Source organism: Clarias gariepinus, chromosome 6 (genome assembly GCF_024256425.1).
Source record: "Clarias gariepinus isolate MV-2021 ecotype Netherlands chromosome 6, CGAR_prim_01v2, whole genome shotgun sequence".
Taxonomy (NCBI): Eukaryota; Metazoa; Chordata; class Actinopteri; order Siluriformes; family Clariidae; genus Clarias; species Clarias gariepinus.
In genome coordinates this window covers 38533215-38551681 of record NC_071105.1, presented here as the reverse complement: position 1 = coordinate 38551681, position 18467 = coordinate 38533215, and the positions used below count along the sequence as shown (strand labels likewise).

The window sequence follows — 18467 nt, the reverse complement described above, 5'->3', positions numbered from 1 at the left end:
ACTGTATGCTTATGAATATTTTTTATTTTATCATAACTAGATATTATGTAAATTCTATTCATCTTTGACTTTACTAAAGTCAGATTATGAAGTCATTGTTAAAGGGCACAACCACTCTTCTTATAAAAAAATACTTGAGCTCAGAAAACTGTACATTAATTAGTTGTGAAGGAGGGCGGATTATGGCATTTAAAGGGCAGGCGGACTCCATTCACATGGCAGCCACATGGTCCAGGCGGTTTTAAGTGGACATTACTGTAAGAAGGTTTGTCTGCTGAGCATTACGTGATCACAACTGAGCCAATGGTTCTTCTCTCTCTCTCGTGCTGCAGGATTGTGGGTAATCGTTTCCAACACTCTCAGTGCTCGTATAGTCAACATCAATACACACGTTTACTGTTTACTTTAACATTGCGACCACATGTGCGTGTACGCACTATGCTTTTTAAAATTGTGTGTTCAAGTGTAGTGATTGTTCTTTAGTAACTTTACTGAAACAACAGCCCTCGTGAAAAAGGTTAAAAGGCTGTAGCAGTGCGGGAGATTAATCTGTTTAATAACAATGCAATGCCACATTTCCGTAAAATCCGTAAAAAGAGGCAAAAGCAAGTATCATTACAGAGGTTCCTTCTTAAAGTCACTTGAAGCCGCAAGAGAGGAGAGGGGCGGAGCGGAGGAGGGTTCATACTGTGTAGGAAGACTTTCACACACACATACACACACATACACACACTCTCTTACAGAGTCACTGCTCAGAGAACAAGCGCATGTGTTTGTGTGAGTTATCATACACAGTAGGCCCCCTCCCCCTCTCCTCTGTGTGTGTGTGTGTGTATGTGTGTGTGTTACAATCTCTTTAGGAAGAAAAAACATTCCACAAGTATTTACACTTCCTTTCACTTGAAGTAAGGGGACGAGCCCAACTCCTAAAAATAACCCCACATCACTTTCAACATAGAGACATGGATGAATGAGTCTGGTGGTAGAACGGTCAAAAATTCCCATAAACCCACTCCTAAACCTTGTGAAAAGCCTTCCCAAAAGGGTTGAAGAGTGCTGTTATAGCTGCAAAGGGGGCGGGGCCAACATCATATTAAACCCTATGGATTAGGAGTTGGATATTACTCAAGTGCATATGCATGTGAAGGAAGATGAGCGAATACTTTTGGCAATATAGTGTATAAATACACTACAGCTTAAAAAATTGGGATCACTTGCAAATTTCTTTGTTTTTCTGTAGTTGTTTATTTTCTCCATTCTACAACAATACTTGGGATTTCAAAACTATGAAATAACACATATGTAATTGAGTAATTATGTAACAACAACAACAACAACAAGTCAGTTTTAAGACATGGAGATAGGTCAGGCTTTCTGGAACAGTTCTTGCGAGAACAATATTGACAAGCACATTTGCAAAACCCATCAAGCACCACGATGAAACTAGCTCCCATGAAGACTTTCTCTGGAAGGCAAGAACAACCGGACTTTTGCTGCACATGCTGCAAAAAGAGACAGAGAGAAAGAGCAAGAGCTGGCAGAGTGGATTGCAAGGCAAGATGTTATTTGCGGAGCATTTACAAATGAAATCAGTGTTTATTGTACCAGCACAATTCAAACTGTCCAAAAGATTTCTTGGTTCAATTTCATGACATTTATTACCAGTACAAATAATAGTAAAGTAGTAAATTCTCCTTCTAAAGATTTCTAGAGTTATTACAAAAGTGAGCAGCATGTAGATAACGTACACAGTGCTGTGATGGTGACACAGTTGCATTAGTTGCAGTTAGCTACATGGCATGATAAGTGAATTAACTAACTAATTCCATGCAGCTACACTGTATATAGATGATTAATGTGACGTGTATTTTTGCTGTGCCTGTTTAAAGCCAGACCTCAGGTCATGTTATTTTGGCATTATTTATTATGTGCTGCTGGGAAAACTTAAGCAATGCAGTTCCTTTTTTGAGAAGTCTGTGGCGTGTACAGGCATAAGCTCTGTTGCAAAATCATTAACCCTATCCCCCCCCCGTCCCTTCCTGTTTTGAATTCCCGTCAAGCTTTAAGGAGGTGCATATAATACACAGAGCAAAGGGAGAAAAGCATTTATTAACACCCAGAAAGAAAAAGAGAGACTGCACTGGTAAAAAGACAGGAGGTAAAATAAGTATTTTTGTGTTTATTAAAATAACTGCTTTTCTTTTTATAAAAGACATGTAATGGGACCAGTCTTTGTTTTAAAGTGTGGTTACAACATAAAAACGCTTTTAACTGATTTCCTTTAGTTAGTTTGCTTTTCAAATTGGGCGATTATGGACCATTTTACTTTGTAGATTTACCTCTAATGTCATGTTCAGAGTAAATACAAGGATTGTTTGAGAAATAGACAAAAAAATTAAAGATCCTGAGAAATGTACTGAAGTGAAAGTAAAAATAATGTGTTAAAATTAGAAGTATGCAGAGAAAAAAAATGTTCTCAAGTAAAAGTCGGTACCATTAAATGATCTTAATGTTTTAACTGAAGGAATGTATTTTATTGTGTGTTTAAAAAACTTTTTTTGTTTTGCCTGAAATCTATCCAAAGTGCTCTCAGGGATATGAAGCATGTCTTCTTTAAAGCTATGAGGTCTTCTTTAAAGCTGTGAGGTTTTTTCTATTTGCTCTGTTTAACACAATCAAAATGAGTGTCTGAGTGCTTCAAGCTTAATAAAACAGACACTTGGGATAATATGGCTCAATATGTTACCATCTTAGTGTAAGTGCTATCAAATGCTGTCCAAGAACATTTAAAGCTATAATTTAATGATTTCGTTTATTGGCTTCATTTTAATAGCGACCAAATATACATTACATCCATGTACAGACTCGCTCTAAGCCTTTCCATATATTTGGGCCATTAAATAAGTTCCTGAGATGCCAGCATTTCATACAGAAAGTTTCAGATACTTCAGATTTCACAGCAGGATACTTCTTGATAGAGGAAATAGCTGAATATCTTGGGTTGGGGTAGTCAGAGTTAAACAAAATATGTGCACACAGATGCTGACTATACGAGTAAGGCATGCGCACTAAGCATTGGAGACTATCACCCACAATCCCACATCGAGAGAGAAAAGAACCTTCGGCTCAGTTGTGATCATGTGATGCTCAGTAGTCAAAGCATATAGGTACTACTCATACAAGACCTTGCTTGTTTAACACTAGAAGTACCGAGCACCGGTCATTTGACCGTAATGGGGGGAAAAAATACTTTACACTCGATCAAATTCCAGGACCCTTCTTTTATGACTTTTCCTAGATCTGTGAGCCTAATCACCCTGCATGCTTTCATGTTCAAAATTGCACCAGTAAAAGCCAGTTTAAAGCTATTTTGCTCTTATTTACGTAAAATTGCTAAAAGCTGCACAGCGGCATGACGTTTCCTTCCTTTTCCAACCTGCGATTCTCATTTCTCTTAGCAGATGGTGCAAGGGATCGCGCATACTATTTATGTTTAATTCAGTGTGTATGAATTATATACATATACAGTGTGTATATGTAACTATCTCAGGCTTCATTCCATATATGCAGTTTATATATATATAATACAATTCCCCATTCATTCCTGCATTGATAATCAGCAATATTTTATAAGGAGATTTAGGGATTTTAGAAAATTAATTAGTTCGTTTATTCTATTTGAAGCTTCTGAACTTCTCGCATTTTTTTTTGTGTGACAGTGCTTTAGATTAGTTCTGAACTCACTTCCGTGAAATTATCGCTAAACAATGTAATGACCCCTCCTGAGGATATACGTAGTGTCACTATGCAGATGTTACACCCCGTGTACCCAGATAGCACAGGTACGTCGCGGAGACCTTTTTTTAAGAAGTTTCACAGTTTGTTGAGAAGACAAACATTTGGCGGGTGTGTGGAAAAGGTAAGCAGGAATTAATTCACATCTTCAATAGAAACGAAGTACTAAACATAAATGTCACCTGCTGTTTAGTGATGTTTAGTCATGTTATTTTGGTTTACATTTTTTTTGTATTTTTAATCACACTTAAAATACCGACAATTATATGCGCGTGCTTAATCTGTTCGATTCTGAAAAACATCCGAGAAGTTCAGAGGCTTCAAATAGAATGAACAAACTAATGAATTTTCTGGAGCTAAACTATTTGCTTTGGGTGAAAGCACCATCTAGCAGCATTGTGTGTCAGCGACAGCTTCCTATTCAAAACAATAGGCGGTTGTCATGACTTCCATAGTGAGGAGACAAACGCAGGTGCAGGTTGAGGGAAACTGAGATTTATTATTCTTTTAAGTAACACAAAGCACAACAAAAAAGCAAGAACAAAACTCAAAATACACAGAACGGCTCTCTAGCCGCTTTCTAAAGAACTAAAGGGCTATCAAAAGAACAACTGAGAATGCTCTAGCTCACTATTTTCTCTGGAGATGAACCATAGAGCAGAATGACTTTCCGAGAATTACCACTCTCTGCGGTACCAGAGGGAGTCTGGACCCACCGGCATGCTGGGGTTCGGACTGGCGGGCGGGTCGGACTGGAGGTCGTGGAGCTGGGCGATCCGGCCGCTCTCGATGGAATTCTAAAATGAGTTCTGGGCTCAGTATGTCTTTTGCTGGGACCCAACTGCACTCCTCTGGTCCGTACCCCTCCCAATCAACTAGATATTGAAGGGAGCCTCCTCTCCTCTGGGAGTCCAGTAGTTGTTGCAGACACCTCCGTCTAGAGGCCCCCGGACCACTGGCCTGAGAAGAGAAACAGCCTTTTTCCATCTTAGAAATATTGCCAAACTTAGGAGTATCCTATCCGTATCTGATGCAGAAAAGCTAGTTCATGCATTCATGACCTCCAGACTGGACTATTGTAATGCATTACTAGGTGGTTGTCCTGCATTCTCAATAAACAAGCTACAGTTAGTCCAAAATGCAGCCGCCAGGGTTCTTACTAGATCCAGAAAATATGATCATATAACACCTATATTATCATCCCTGCACTGGCTACCTGTTCAATTTAGAATTAATTACAAAATAGTATTACTTACATACAAGGCTTTAAATGGTTTAGCTCCCACATACCTAACCAGTCTTCTGATACGCTATAATCCACCACGTTCCTTAAGATCACAAAACTCCGGACTTCTGGTAATTCCCAGAATTTTAAAATCTACAAAAGGGGGCAGGGCATTTTCATATTTGGCTCCAAAACTTTGGGATAGCCTTCCAGACAGTGTGCGGGGAGCAGACACCAATTCAAAAGTAGACTCAAGACGCATCTCTTTAATCTGGCATACGCGTAACTCATCCCATAACCTCATACTCCAGTACACCTATCCTGAATGGCAACTACGCTAATTCTCTCCATCTTTTCTGTATTTTTCTACCCATCCCGAGGCATCTGGAGATTGTGCCAGCTTTAGTAGACAAAGGCCAACCCTGCGAGGTTTCTAAGGCATCCAGAGAAGGACCAGCTCCAGCTGGATTCTGCTTTATGATGGCTGGAGCTACACATCCTGCTTCTGTGCTTCCAGTTATCCAGACCCCATCTGCCCTCTGCACCTACTGACTCCCTGTGCTGAACTGGACTTCATGTTAATCTACACAACTTCTGTTATATTGAACTTTCACCTGCACAACACACATGATGTTATTTCTATCTGTTATCACCCAGATGAGGATGGGTTCCCTGTTGAGTCTGGTTCCTCTCAAGCTTTCTTCCTATTGCCATCTCAGGGAGTTTTTCCTTGCCACCGTCGCCGTCACCCTTGGCTTGCTCATCAGAGACATTTTATTCATCATTCATTCATCTCATTATTATCTAGGCACATTTTTCTTACACATACACACTTCCAAATATTTTCTTTTTCTTTTCTAAAAAAAAACAATTCTTTAATTTTTTGTGAAGCTGCTTTGAGACAATGACCATTGTTAAAAGCGCTATATAAATAAAATTGAATTGAAATTGAATTGAATAACTTGCGACAGGGGAGATTAAGGGAGAGATCCTTTGTCAAGAGCCAGACACTATCTCCTACCTGGAGTGGAGGATTTTCCCCTCGCCATCTATCGGCGAATTTTTTAAACCGGCCAACTGCTTGGGAGATGTTGGTATGTGCATTCTCCCATACTTTCTCCACTCTTTTGAACCACTGATCCACCATGGGGATTTTTGCGCATACTCCCATACGCCCAGAATGAACAGTCTGCCCATTCATGCTGCCGACTACTACAGTATGTGCGGAGGTACCTCCCGAGGTCCTGAACAGTCCGCTCTGCCTGTCCATTAGACTCGGGGTGATAGCCCGACGTTAGGCTAACAGTGGTCACCAACTTCTGTAAGAAAGCTTTCCAGACCCTTGCGATAAATTGGGGACCACGATCCGAAAAAATGTCCTCCGGGATGCTGTAGTAGTGAAACACTTTAGCGAATAGGGTTTCTGCCACCTGGAGGGCGGTTGGGAGGGAGCGAAACGGGATGAACCGACAGCCCTTAGAGAAGCGGTCCACTACTACGAGGACCATCGTGTACACTTGTCACACCGGCAGGTGTAACCACGGCCTGTTCGGTATCGGAAGGGGCATTAAATTACCAACAGGTAGATTTCGAGGAGTTTTGGTTTGTGCACAGACAGCACAAGACGAAACTACTGTTTTCATGGTTTTCCCCATGTTGGGCCACCAGAACTTTGATTCTAGTAATTTCCTCGTTCTTAATACGCCGGGGTGACCGGAAGACAAGTTAGTATGCGCCTCTACTGTCACTCGTTCTCGCAATGTCTCCGGCACGTATGTTCGACCCGGAGGGCAGCCAGGTGGCACGGGTTGGGGCCGTGTAACCTGCGCGATCTCTGAGTCGATGTCCCATATGATCGGAGACCATACTAGTGACGAGGGCAGTATCAGTTCCGGATCGTGTTTTTGGTCCGGCGTCGGAAAACAGCGGGAAAGCGCGTCCGCTTTTTTTTTTTTTTTTTTGAACCGGGACGATAGGTGATAATAAAGTGGAAACACATAAAAAAACAGCGCCCATCGGGCTTGACGAGTGTTTAGTCTCTTTGCTGGTTGGAGGTACTCGAGATTTCGGTGATCTGTCAGTACCAAAAATGGATGTTATGCTCCCTCCAACTAATGCCTCCACTCCTCTATCCCCGCTTTTATTGCTAGCAGATTTCCGATATCATAGTTGCGCTCGGCAGGTGTTAGTTTTCGCGAAAAGAAGGCACAGGGGAGGAGTTTCTCTGGGCGGCCATGGCGCTGTGACAGCACCGCTCCAAGTGCTACCTGCGACGCATCGACCTCAACTATGAAGGGCTTGGTAGGGTCGGACAGTTTTAAGATAGGCGCGGGGGTAAATGCTCGTTTTAAACACTGGAATGCGGTGCGCGCTTCCAGCGTGAGTGCACTTAACCTTTGGGGTTTACCCTTTAATAAGTTAGTGAGCGGTGCTGCCAACATACTAAAGCCCTGAATGAAGCGCCTATAAAAGTTGGCGAACCCAAGGAAGCTCTGTAGCGCCTTCACTGATGTGGGTTCCGGCCATAACTGCCCCGCCGTTATCTTGGCTGCGTCTATTTCTACACCCTGTAATCCCATGCGATAGCCGAGAAATGCAATCTCCTTCTTGTGGAACTCACATTTCTCTGCTTTTGCATAAAACCCATGTTCGCGCAGGCGACGCAGAACGGCGGTTACATGATGGGCATGTTCAGCATATGACTGAGAGTATACCAAGATATCATCCAAGTAAACTTTTTTCACACCAGCCACTCTCCGCGGCGAGGATCCTGAACTTGACGGCGTAATCTGCCACCATGAGGTGTCCTTGTTTCAGCCTCAACAGTTGTTGTTTCCCCGTCTTTATGTGATCTGGATGTTGGAAGATGGTGCGAAAGCCATGAAGGAACCGGCCGTAGTGGGACATCACTATCCCACCTGCGCTCCACACGGCGGTGGCCCAGTCCATCGCTGGCCCGGTGAGCTGTTGGATGGTAAAGCTGATTTTTTTTTATCTGATAAGTCGGGGTAGTCCGCGAGGTACAGCTCACAGGCCATGAGGAATTTCTTGCGCCCCTTGGGTCTCCAGCATATCGTTCCGGAGGGGCTATGTAAAGAACAACTGAGAATGCTCTAGCTCACTATTTTTTCTGAAGATGAACCATAGAGCAGAATGACTTTCCGAGAATTAGCGTGACCTTGATGAAGGCCCTTTTTCCCCTATGAGCCTCGGCCCTTGATCAGCTGCTTGAGGTTTTCCAACTTCTTCCGATTCTTTTTGGCTTCTTGCTGCCACAAAAAGGTGACATTTTTGGCAGTCAAATCATTAATTAAAAGCTTCCTCCAGAGATCCTTGTTTAGCTTGACCCATGATAGGTAAGATTTGTCACCAATTTTCATTTACTTGTCCAGAGGGAGATTTTTTATTAAGTGGTTAATAATTTTTCTTTTCTTCATCTGTTCTCACTTCTGATAATTCCACTGATGGCACAAGTGGTGAATCTAGGGTCATTAGATGGTTGTTCATTTAAGGTTATTTTTCTTTTCCTGTTTTTCATTATACTCACTGAATATAAGTGAATAGTTTGGGGAGTCCAGACTGGATTTGGGCTGTTGTTGGGTGTGTGTTTTTTTTTTTTTTTTTTTGGTGGATAAAATGTGTATAAATTCTGTTTTCTTTTTAAAATGGCCAAAATAGTGTTGGCAACCTTGAAACAGATTTTTGGAGGCTGCTCAAAACCTAGAAATCATGTTATTGATGTCACCTTTTGTACGACCATTTCTTCTCACATTATACCATCATGTTGATATTTTTTTGTTTACAGACTAAAAATCCAGAAGTTTTTTAAAAATGGCCAGTGCTCCTATACCATTCACTAATGTGGGAAGTGGCTACACAATCATCACTCAAGTTGTTCCCTCATCAACAGTTCCAGCTGCAGCTGAACAAAATTCATCTCAGACTCAAAGCCCACTGCAGAAATTCCTGAAAGGAGAACCTAAAGTGCTGGGTGTAAGTTTCACTATTACATCACAGTCAAAAGAAAATATATTTATGAAGTGTGTTTTAAGTTTTTGTCTATTATACATAGAAGTTCTGTATATAATGATGACATATTAAATAGTAACTTCAATCATAAATCATTAATTTTACATTTTTTATGTTGTGTTAATCTTAGTATTTTTCCATCCAGATTTGCATTACTTATTAGACAAAATCTTGTGTTGATGATTGGGAGAGTCATACTATTTTGTAAAGTCCTCTCTAGTGTACCCTTAAGACTTTTCAAGAGGTCAAGGTCAGAAATCTTTAGTGGTCAAATCATGTGTGAAAATAATTCCTCATACGGCCAGAATGACTCCTTCATAATCTGAGTCATTGGGTATGGATGCATATCTGCATAGATGTGATAACCTGGTCATCCAGTACATTCAGGTCATCCCTGACTTCATTTTATTGCAGCATTAGCAACTGAACCAAGACCTGACCAAGTGAATCACCCCAGATCATAACACAGCCTCAAAGGCTTGCACAGTGGGCACAATGCACTTTTTACCCTCAGTTGCCCATTTAATATAATATTTTTCCTTTTTTTTTGTCCAGTCTTTTTCCTTTAAAAAAAAATAAAGCTTTATTATCAATCAATGGTTCTGAAGCCAGGGAAAGCCAGGCTTCACATGTTTTCCGACAATACTTTTCATTTATTGAAAAATAAAATGGTTGAAGAAATAAAGGATAAACCAATCATGCCACTGTCTATTTTTTAGAATTATGACTGATATGTGTTCAGCACAAAGGTCTGTTAAAGAAAAAAACACCAAATAAGTTAAATTCTCATCCATTCACCATTGATCCATTTTTCCAGTAGAACATTAGGCAGAGCATCACACTCACTCACAATGCATCCTGCTGCTATTGAGTCCCCAGATAAACAATGCCATGTATGCATAAGAAACAATAGAAACTTTCATGGTGTATGCTGACTGGTCCTAAAGATACACAGCCCTATACAAAGCAGTATGTTGTGACACATTCTTCCTAAACAAAATTAACATTTTTAGTAGCCCTCAGTCCTTAAATTTTCAGCAGACAAAATGGATTTCATTAATCATCGTGATTGTGTGCCCAACACCCTGTCCCACATCTCACACATCTGACTGTCTAATTAGTGTAATATATAGGGCAAAAATAAATATATAAACAAAATAGTACTTGTTATACATTTTTTTAAGTGTGTATGTGTGTGTTTTTAAACACAGGCTGTCCAAATAATGATTGGTTCGTTGACCATATTGTTTGGTATCGTGATGGCGATCCCTGGTTGGTCCATCAGTGTGATCTCTGGAGTTGTGTTCTGGGGATCACTGATTGTAAGTTTTTTCTTTTTTAATTTTAACTTCAAATGTACTGTGTGTATATATATATATATATATATATATATATATATATATATATATATAATGTGTGTGTACTGTGACTTACTTTAAAAAAATCTGCACTTACAGCACATCAGCGCTGGTTCTCTGGCTGTTTCAGCAAGCAACAAGCTTAATGCCTGTGTGGTATGTAATCACCAACAGCATCTTTCAAAATGAAACTGCACATAGATTGCTTTTCTGTTTGTCTTTTCAAGTAAGATTTTGATTTTTTTATTTTTGATTTGCTGAGGTATTTTTCTTACACCCTCAGTCTCTTTTTTCTTTTATTTATTTCCTAAACTGATTTACCTTAATTGTGTGGTCTGTTTATTTGTTTGTTTGCCTTCTCAGGTCAAGGCCACTATGGGGCTGAATATCTTTAGCACGATAGCTGCAGGAATCGCCATTATTATGCTTTCTATAGATTTGGTGACACCTCATGGCTGCTACTCCTATGATGACAATTATAACTGCAGAGATGGCTACGTTGCAGAGGTATGACTTATCAATTCATTATCATTTTAGTGTGAAATGTGGCAAGGGTAAGAATAGGCCAAAAAAACATGTAATAAAAGGTTTACAAAAAATATTAAGCATTTTAAATAAATACAGTTGCTGTATTTTCTGAATATTTTAATACAAAAAGTTTTGTATTTGTAGCTGTATTTTTGGATCATTGATCTTTATTTCAGAGCCGTACCAATGGAATCACTGGAGTTCTGCTGGTTTTCTCTCTGCTCCAGTTTGCCGTCTCTATTGCAGTTTCCACCTCCACTTGCAAAGCCACCTGCATTGATCAACCTACTGTAAATATTTTTTTAATTAATTAATTAATTTATTTATTTATTATTTGTTTGTTTTAAAAAGAGAAATATTTCTTTCTTATGGGGAACTAGTATGAGGTGTAAATACTAATGTCAACTAAAGCCTATTTGTCTTAAGAAGACATAGAAGTGTATGTGGAGTCAACTGCAGGCTAATTGGAAAGTGAACAGGGTTCGTATCAGACACCTTGGTGTTAAGACTCTGTTAGTGCATTGTGTTTGGAGTGTTACTGGGGAATCTGAGGGTTGTGTACTGACAGGTGACTAAATAAAACTTCAAAATCTACTGTGACACTGCAGGAAACTGCAAGTAAAGATGCTGTTTCCTTATCAGTGTTGTTTGCTTCTCTTTTAACACTTAACACCTCTTTCTTTTTACCCATCACTTCCTTCTCTGCTCTTTTCACCTCTCTTCTTTTAATTTTCAATTTTACCATTTCCCTTTACCTTATTATAGTGGTATGAATCTTCAAATAAAAAAAAAATAAAAAAACAATCTTGCAAAAAAATTCTTGGAATGGGTTGGGAACGCTTTACATTGTGCAGTGTGTCAGCCATTTTGCTAGGTACTACTAATGACATATTAAACACAAAGTCATGAGAAATGTAGACAAATACCAATGCAAACAAATACTAAAATGGAAAGAAAAGGGAAAAAAAGAACAGGATTGAACATGACAAGTTGTCAAAGGATGTTGGGAAAGATGCAATTTAAAAATTATTTGAATCCATACTACTAACAAATGAAAGCGAAACACATTTGATAAATGTTCAGAAGACTGAGCAAACAGGCTACATACACCTGACTGCAAGTGTGGATGTGCAGTCTAGAGCAAAACAAAGCAGGTGGTGTCCAACATGGCGAATTTCACAAAATGCACTTTGCTGTGATGTCACGATCCCACAGCTTATAAATAAGTGAATGTCAGGGTAATTTGGATGAGATATGTGTTATTAAACTGCGTTCAAATTTCTGATCTCTCAGTAAAAAACATCTGGTTTTCTGACTTATAATTATGATTTGCAGAGGCAAATTATTTGTGAGCTTTTGTAAACTTCTTTCAATGAGGTGCACAAGGTAATAAGTAAGAACAAGAAATAACGACTCTATATATATATGGTGTTTTTTTTTTATAGTAAAAGCTCTCTCTCTCTCTGCTTTCCGGATGTGAATGTTTCGTTCTTGACTCCAACCAGATCTGCTTCTGATTACAAACATCAGAAAGAGAAAACTCATAAGAGAACACCTAAATTAAGTAAGGCAGATGTGTGTCGACCTTCATAAGTCAGGCAATGGCTTCAAGAAAATAGCCACTTTTCTAAGCCTGCCCATATCCACAGTCAGAGAAATCATTTAGAAGTTTAAAACAACAGGAACAGTGACATACAAGACTGGACAAGAGTATCTTGCCACCATGCCCAGTGAAAAAGAGAAGAATCTCCAAAGCTCACTGTTAAAGAGTGACATCTTGGGATTACAAAGTCTGTATAACAACCATCAGATGCATTCTACATGCCAGGGAGGCATGCCTATTCTCACCTACAGTCACAAACCTAAACATCTGGAGTTTGCTGGGACTTTAACTGGGACCGTCTGTTGTGGTCAAAAGAGCTTTTTGCGGAAAAGCACCACATGCCCACTGTGACGTATGGTGGAGGATCTGTGCAGCTGTGGGCCTGTTTCCCCTCAAAGGCACTGAGAACCTTGTTAGGGTGCATGGCATCATTTCAGTATTTTCTAAAATACCAGGACATTTTAAATTAAAACCTGATGGTTTTTGCTAGAAAGCTGAAGATCATAATTGGGTCTTTTAGCAGGATAATGACCCAAAACATGTGGAATGTTTTCCACCTCGAAATAGACAAACATAGTTCTGCAGACACAAAATCAAGATCATCTCATGGCTAGTTCCCAGACCTCAACCCAAATGAAAACCTGTGGGGTGAGTTAAAGAGGAGAGTGCATAAGAGAGGACCCAGGACTCTGGATGATCTAGAAAGATTGTGCTAAGAGAAATAGTGAAATGTTATAGGGTGAGATTAAGTGCTGTCTTGTTGGCAAAATGGGGTTGTACGAAGTATTAACATCAAGGGTGCCAATAATTGTGGCACACATGTTTTTATGTAAAAATAAATATTTCCTACTCTTGGATTTTTTCCACTGTACTTGAATTAAAGGTTGTTGTTGTTTTTTTTTTCTTATTTTTGAATTGTGGTTCTATTTTGTTTAAAGAAAACACGAATTCATCAAAAGCTTAAAAACACATCTTAACCAGAGGTGCCAATAATTGTGGAGGGCACTGTACAATTATGCACAATAGACAGCAAGTGGCAAAATTCATGCTTCAAATATTACACATCACTTCGGTCATGCAGAGATGTAGCTACATAAGAACACAGATATTTTTTATAAGATTTAGTGGAGTAAAAGTAAAAAGTATTCTTTAATTAAACTACTAAGTACACATGTGAAAAAAGTACTTAAGTACAGTAACAAGGTAAATATACTCAGTTGCCTACCACCTCTGCTGATAGAAATGGAGAGTAGTTTGACCATATTGTGAGGTGGTGAAGAATTCTGGGAGTTGGAGTCCAGGACAATAAACAGTGCTGATGTGAAATTTAGCCTTTATATCTATCCAAGATCAAGAATGATCCAGAATATTGCAAATACTGAACAATTTGGGTTGTTACACCTAATGTAAACTTGTGTAAATATAAGTATTGTGTATTGTGTAATTATAAAGCTCTGTGTATGTGTTAACAGCTGAACATTATCAATGTGGTTCAAAACCCAGAGAGTGGTGTTTCTGCGATCAGTTCCATCCCAGCTTATCAGGCACAACCGGTAAGAGAAACCTGTAGGAGGTTGTCATGAAACTCCAAATCACTAAAGAGCTAAAAAAAAAACTATATATAAAATTTTTTATATATATATATATATATATATATATATATATATATATATATATATATACTCAGCAAAAAAAGAAACATACTTTTATCAGGACTGTGTATTTCAACAATAATGTAAAAATCCAAATAACTTTACAGATCTTTATTGTAAAAGGTTTAAACAATGTTTTTCATGCATGTTCAATTAACCATAATCAATTAATTAACATACACCTGTGGAATGGTCGTTAAGACCTTAACAGCTTACAGAAAGTAGGCATGCTACAGGGAGGCATAAGGACTGCTGATGTGGCTAGGGCAATACTGTAAATCGCCATGTCCGCACTGTGAGACGCCTAAGACGGCGCTACAGGGAGACAGGAAGGACGGCTGATCATCCTCGCAGTGGGAGACCACGTGTAACAACACCTGCACAGGATGGGTACATCCAAATATCACACCTGCGTGACAGGTACAGGATGGCCACGACAACTGCCCGAGTCACACCAGGAACACACAATCCCTCCATCAGTGCTCAGACTGTCCACAATAGGCAGTCCATGAGGAGGAGATGCACTGCAGTACTTCAAGCAGCTGGTGGCCACACCAGATACTGACTGGTACTTTTGATTTTGAGCCTCCCTTCATTCAGGGACACATTGGGAAACATTTTTAGTTTATGTCTTATGGTGTTGACTCTTTTAGTGTTCATACAAATATTTACACATTAAGTTTACTGGAGGTAAAAACAGTTGAAAGTCAGAGGAGGTTTCTTTTTTTGCTGAGTGTGTGTATATATATATATATATATATATATACTACCGTTCAAAAGTTTGGGGTCACTTTTTAACTCCATGATGGTTGCTGAAGGCGTCCAAAAAAACAGCTTTGAACAGTTGATATTAAGATGTGTCTGCTACTTCTGCTCTGTAAAGACTTCATAACGCCTCTAATCTGAGGTGCTGTTAATTGGTCATTTTTCAGGCTGATAACTCTAAATGAACTTCTCGTCCGTATTGTGATGTACATACTAAATGTCATTTCAATCACATGCTCAAACCTTACCTGATTGAATTATGTTTTTATATTTCATTTTCAGCTGCTGCCATGTTCTTTTAATACCTACAGGATTGCACCTACAAGACAATTACAATTAGATTCAACAACATTTTAAGTTTTACCTTTGATATAACTGCAAAAAAATAAAAAAGAATTAGCTTCAATTCACTGACCTTCAACAGGAACAAATACTGTAACTAGAGTAATGGGATTATTGCTCATTCTAAAATCTATTTTTTAGTACTGCTAACATTCTAAATGTTATATGTTATATGCAGTCATATGCTATTTGCTTTTTCAAATTTGTTGTAGAAACTATGCAGTACCCTATTTTATGTAATTTAATGCAATTTCATCTGAAATTACTTTACATTTATGGCCAGTTCTCAACATTTTCAAGTGAAAAGTCAATAAACGTCACACATTACTTATTATTTATTATACCAAAATATTTAAATACTTTAAATGTAAACTTACGCATTAACTTGAGCAGCGATGTTTTCCCACGCTACCTGTCTCTGTTTCGCCGATGCAGTGGTGTTACTTTTTTTTTTTTTAATATGTGCTCATATTTGCTGTAAGTCTGCATGAGCATATCAAGTTCAGCTGGGGAAAAAAATGCCGATCTCTTTTTTTCTGCTGTTGCCATGGTGACTCGTAATATCTGCGCTCCATTGATAATGGCTCTTTATAGTCGCAGTGTACTTGCTTAACTCTGAGTTAGTCCACTCAGAGTTGATTGACCTTACTCAGATCAGCTGTTCTGAAACCGAAAACTCTGAGTTTTTAATCTCTGGGTCAACAAACTCAGAGTTCAAGTTTAAACTCTGAGTTGTTTGAACCTCCTTTCTGAAACAGGCCCCTGGGATGGTCTTTATGAGAGCCAGTTTCATTATGGTGCTTGACGGATTTTGCAAATGCTTTTGACAATACTGTTCTTGCAAGAACTATTACAGAAAGGCTGACCTCTGTGTCTTATAATAACAACTGACTGTTTTTTTTTTTTGGTGTTGTTACGTAATTACCTAATTCCATATGTGTTATTTTATAGTTTTGAAATCCCCATTATTGTTGTAGAATGTAGAAAATAAATCACTAAACAAAAACAAAGAAATTTGCAAGTGACCCCAAACTTTTGAACGGTAGTGTATATATAACTGGGTTTTTGATTTATTAAAGTCATAACATTCAGGTTTAAGAAAAGCCTTTTTTGAGGTAAATAATAACAATAATAATGATAGTAGTAGTAATAATAATAATAATAATAATCTAAAATAAAAAATTTTATTATAATATTTGTGTTTATTATTTTTTTGTTTTTTGTTTTTTTTTCTATTTATCCTTTACCAAACATTTGTTTTACAGGGAGTCAGTACAGTGTTTGCTGGTGCCATGAACACTCCACCAATGGAAAATCCTCCAGCATACTGTGAGAAAGGTGTAGCAGTCAACTGAGGATGATTTTAGAAATTATTAAAAGTGAACGTTAAATACCTATTTACAAATCAGTATATAATATGTAACAAAGATTTTAAAATGCTTAAAAAGACATTCTTAAAAAGTACAGCAATATTAATCAGCTTTCACTAGTATTCCCAGCTGTGCAAATTCGTTTTAAAAATATAAATTACTTTTTTTTCATTATTTCTTTTGTTTTGCTGAACACGTATTTAGTCTTTTTAATCAGATTTTTGCTAAAACCAAAGAAGGAATAAATAATTAAATAAATATACACCACAGTTCTGTGAAATTCTGGATTCTAATTGGTTAGAAGGTGTTAATTACTCTTTTAGGTTAGCAGTTTTTAAACAAGTGTTGGTTTAATATGAACAGATTTGTACTGATATAAAATCTGTAATAAAGTCTGATGACATCTACAGAAAATAATTTACACTTTATGATGATTATTTCTCTCCATCATATTCCTATTGTTATTAAAATGCTAAAAACTTAGGAGGAAAATCATGTAGACTCTTTCTGGGTAACATTTAACACTTCTCAGTTCTTTCAAGACAGCAGTGAAAACACACAGATCAGTACAACTAATGCCATGTATCTCACATTGACATCACTACAGCGGAAGCTTGGATTGTTAGTATTGTTCATGCACAAAACAGTTTGTAAATATCTCATATCTCTCAAAAAAATCTCATGTGTTGCAATGCTGTATACTGTACCTACTCGTATAAAATAATAAAATAATAATATTAACAATAAATAAAAATCATTTGAAATTAAAAAGTTTGATGTTGTAGTTAATATTGGTGCACCAGCATGTTTTACATAAACAAATAACTCAGCTAAGTATGGGCTATAGTAATGTCATATTTATGAAAAGGACATGAGTTATTAGGAGTGTGTTGACTTTTACATAGTGTTTTACAAAGTATAGCATTAATGCTTATCTTGCTGAAGTTTAAACAGGACTGAGAACATTTAATCCTAAACAATGTTTTAAAGCGCTTCACTGAACACTATCCAAGCTGGTTACTCCAGTTGTGATATATAAGACGTGCATGTTTTTCACCATAAATCCATACTACTGGCAAAGTTAGTTTTAGGAGTAGCAGTTGAAAGGAAGCTGAGGGTTCCCACTTTCCAACTACAGTGAAAACTTGGATTGCAAGTAACTCGGTTTGCAGGCATTTTGCTTAATTAACAACTTACTAAACAAGCGAGGGCATGATATACGAGTAATACGCATGTGCTTTGTCTGCCGAGCATCACATGATCACAACTAAGCCAATGGTGCTTCTCTCGCGCGCACTACGTGATTATGGGTAATCGTCTCCCATGCTCAGTTTAATTCAATTCAATTTCATTTTATTTGTATAGCGCTTTTAACAATTGGCATTGTTGCAAAGTAGCTTTACACAATCAAAAGGATGATTTAAGTTTGTATAAAATGTGGATGTGGATGAATCAAAATGATAAGATTGTCCTTGATTAGCAAGCCAAGGACGACAGTGACAATGGCAAGAAAAAACTTTCTGAGATGGCTGTAAAAAAAAACCTTGAGAGGAACCAGACTCAACAGGGAACCCATCCTCATCTCAGTGCACTTGTATAGTCAACATCTGTGCATGCGTGTACTGTTTATTATAACAGTGTCACCACGTGTTTGTGCGTGTACATACAGTAAAGAAAAAGCAAGTGTCATTAGAGAGGTTCCTAACGAGCAGGCTGATTTGTTTTATTTTTACTTTGTATTTTATATTAATTATTTTTATATAAATATTTTTGGATTGTAAAATGATACATTGATGTTTT

General features: G+C 38.0%; 1 protein-coding gene across 1 annotated transcript; it reads left to right on the top strand.

Annotated features, from left to right (window-relative positions):
* Positions 1 to 2029: 2029 nt before the first annotated feature.
* On the top strand, positions 2030 to 17438 carry LOC128526589 (membrane-spanning 4-domains subfamily A member 8-like). The gene is made up of 8 exons (XM_053498597.1): positions 2030 to 2158; positions 8826 to 9013; positions 10261 to 10371; positions 10507 to 10563; positions 10771 to 10914; positions 11112 to 11225; positions 14011 to 14091; positions 16563 to 17438. Exons 2-8 carry the CDS (start codon positions 8852 to 8854, stop codon positions 16650 to 16652), a joined length of 759 nt encoding a protein of 252 aa, XP_053354572.1. The 5' UTR covers positions 2030 to 2158; positions 8826 to 8851; the 3' UTR covers positions 16653 to 17438.
* Positions 17439 to 18467: the final 1029 nt, after the last annotated feature.

What these genes read in the sequence shown, in the direction of transcription:
- LOC128526589 (XM_053498597.1), top strand. Translation starts at nt 8,852, where the DNA reads ATGGCCAGTGCTCCTATACCATTCACTAATGTGGGAAGTGGCTACACA. An exon ending in GAGAACCTAAAGTGCTGGGT is followed by an intron (nt 9,014 to 10,260) that starts GTAAGTTTCACT and finishes TTTTAAACACAG; the next exon opens with GCTGTCCAAATAATGATTGG. An exon ending in GAGATGGCTACGTTGCAGAG is followed by an intron (nt 10,915 to 11,111) that starts GTATGACTTATC and finishes TCTTTATTTCAG; the next exon opens with AGCCGTACCAATGGAATCAC.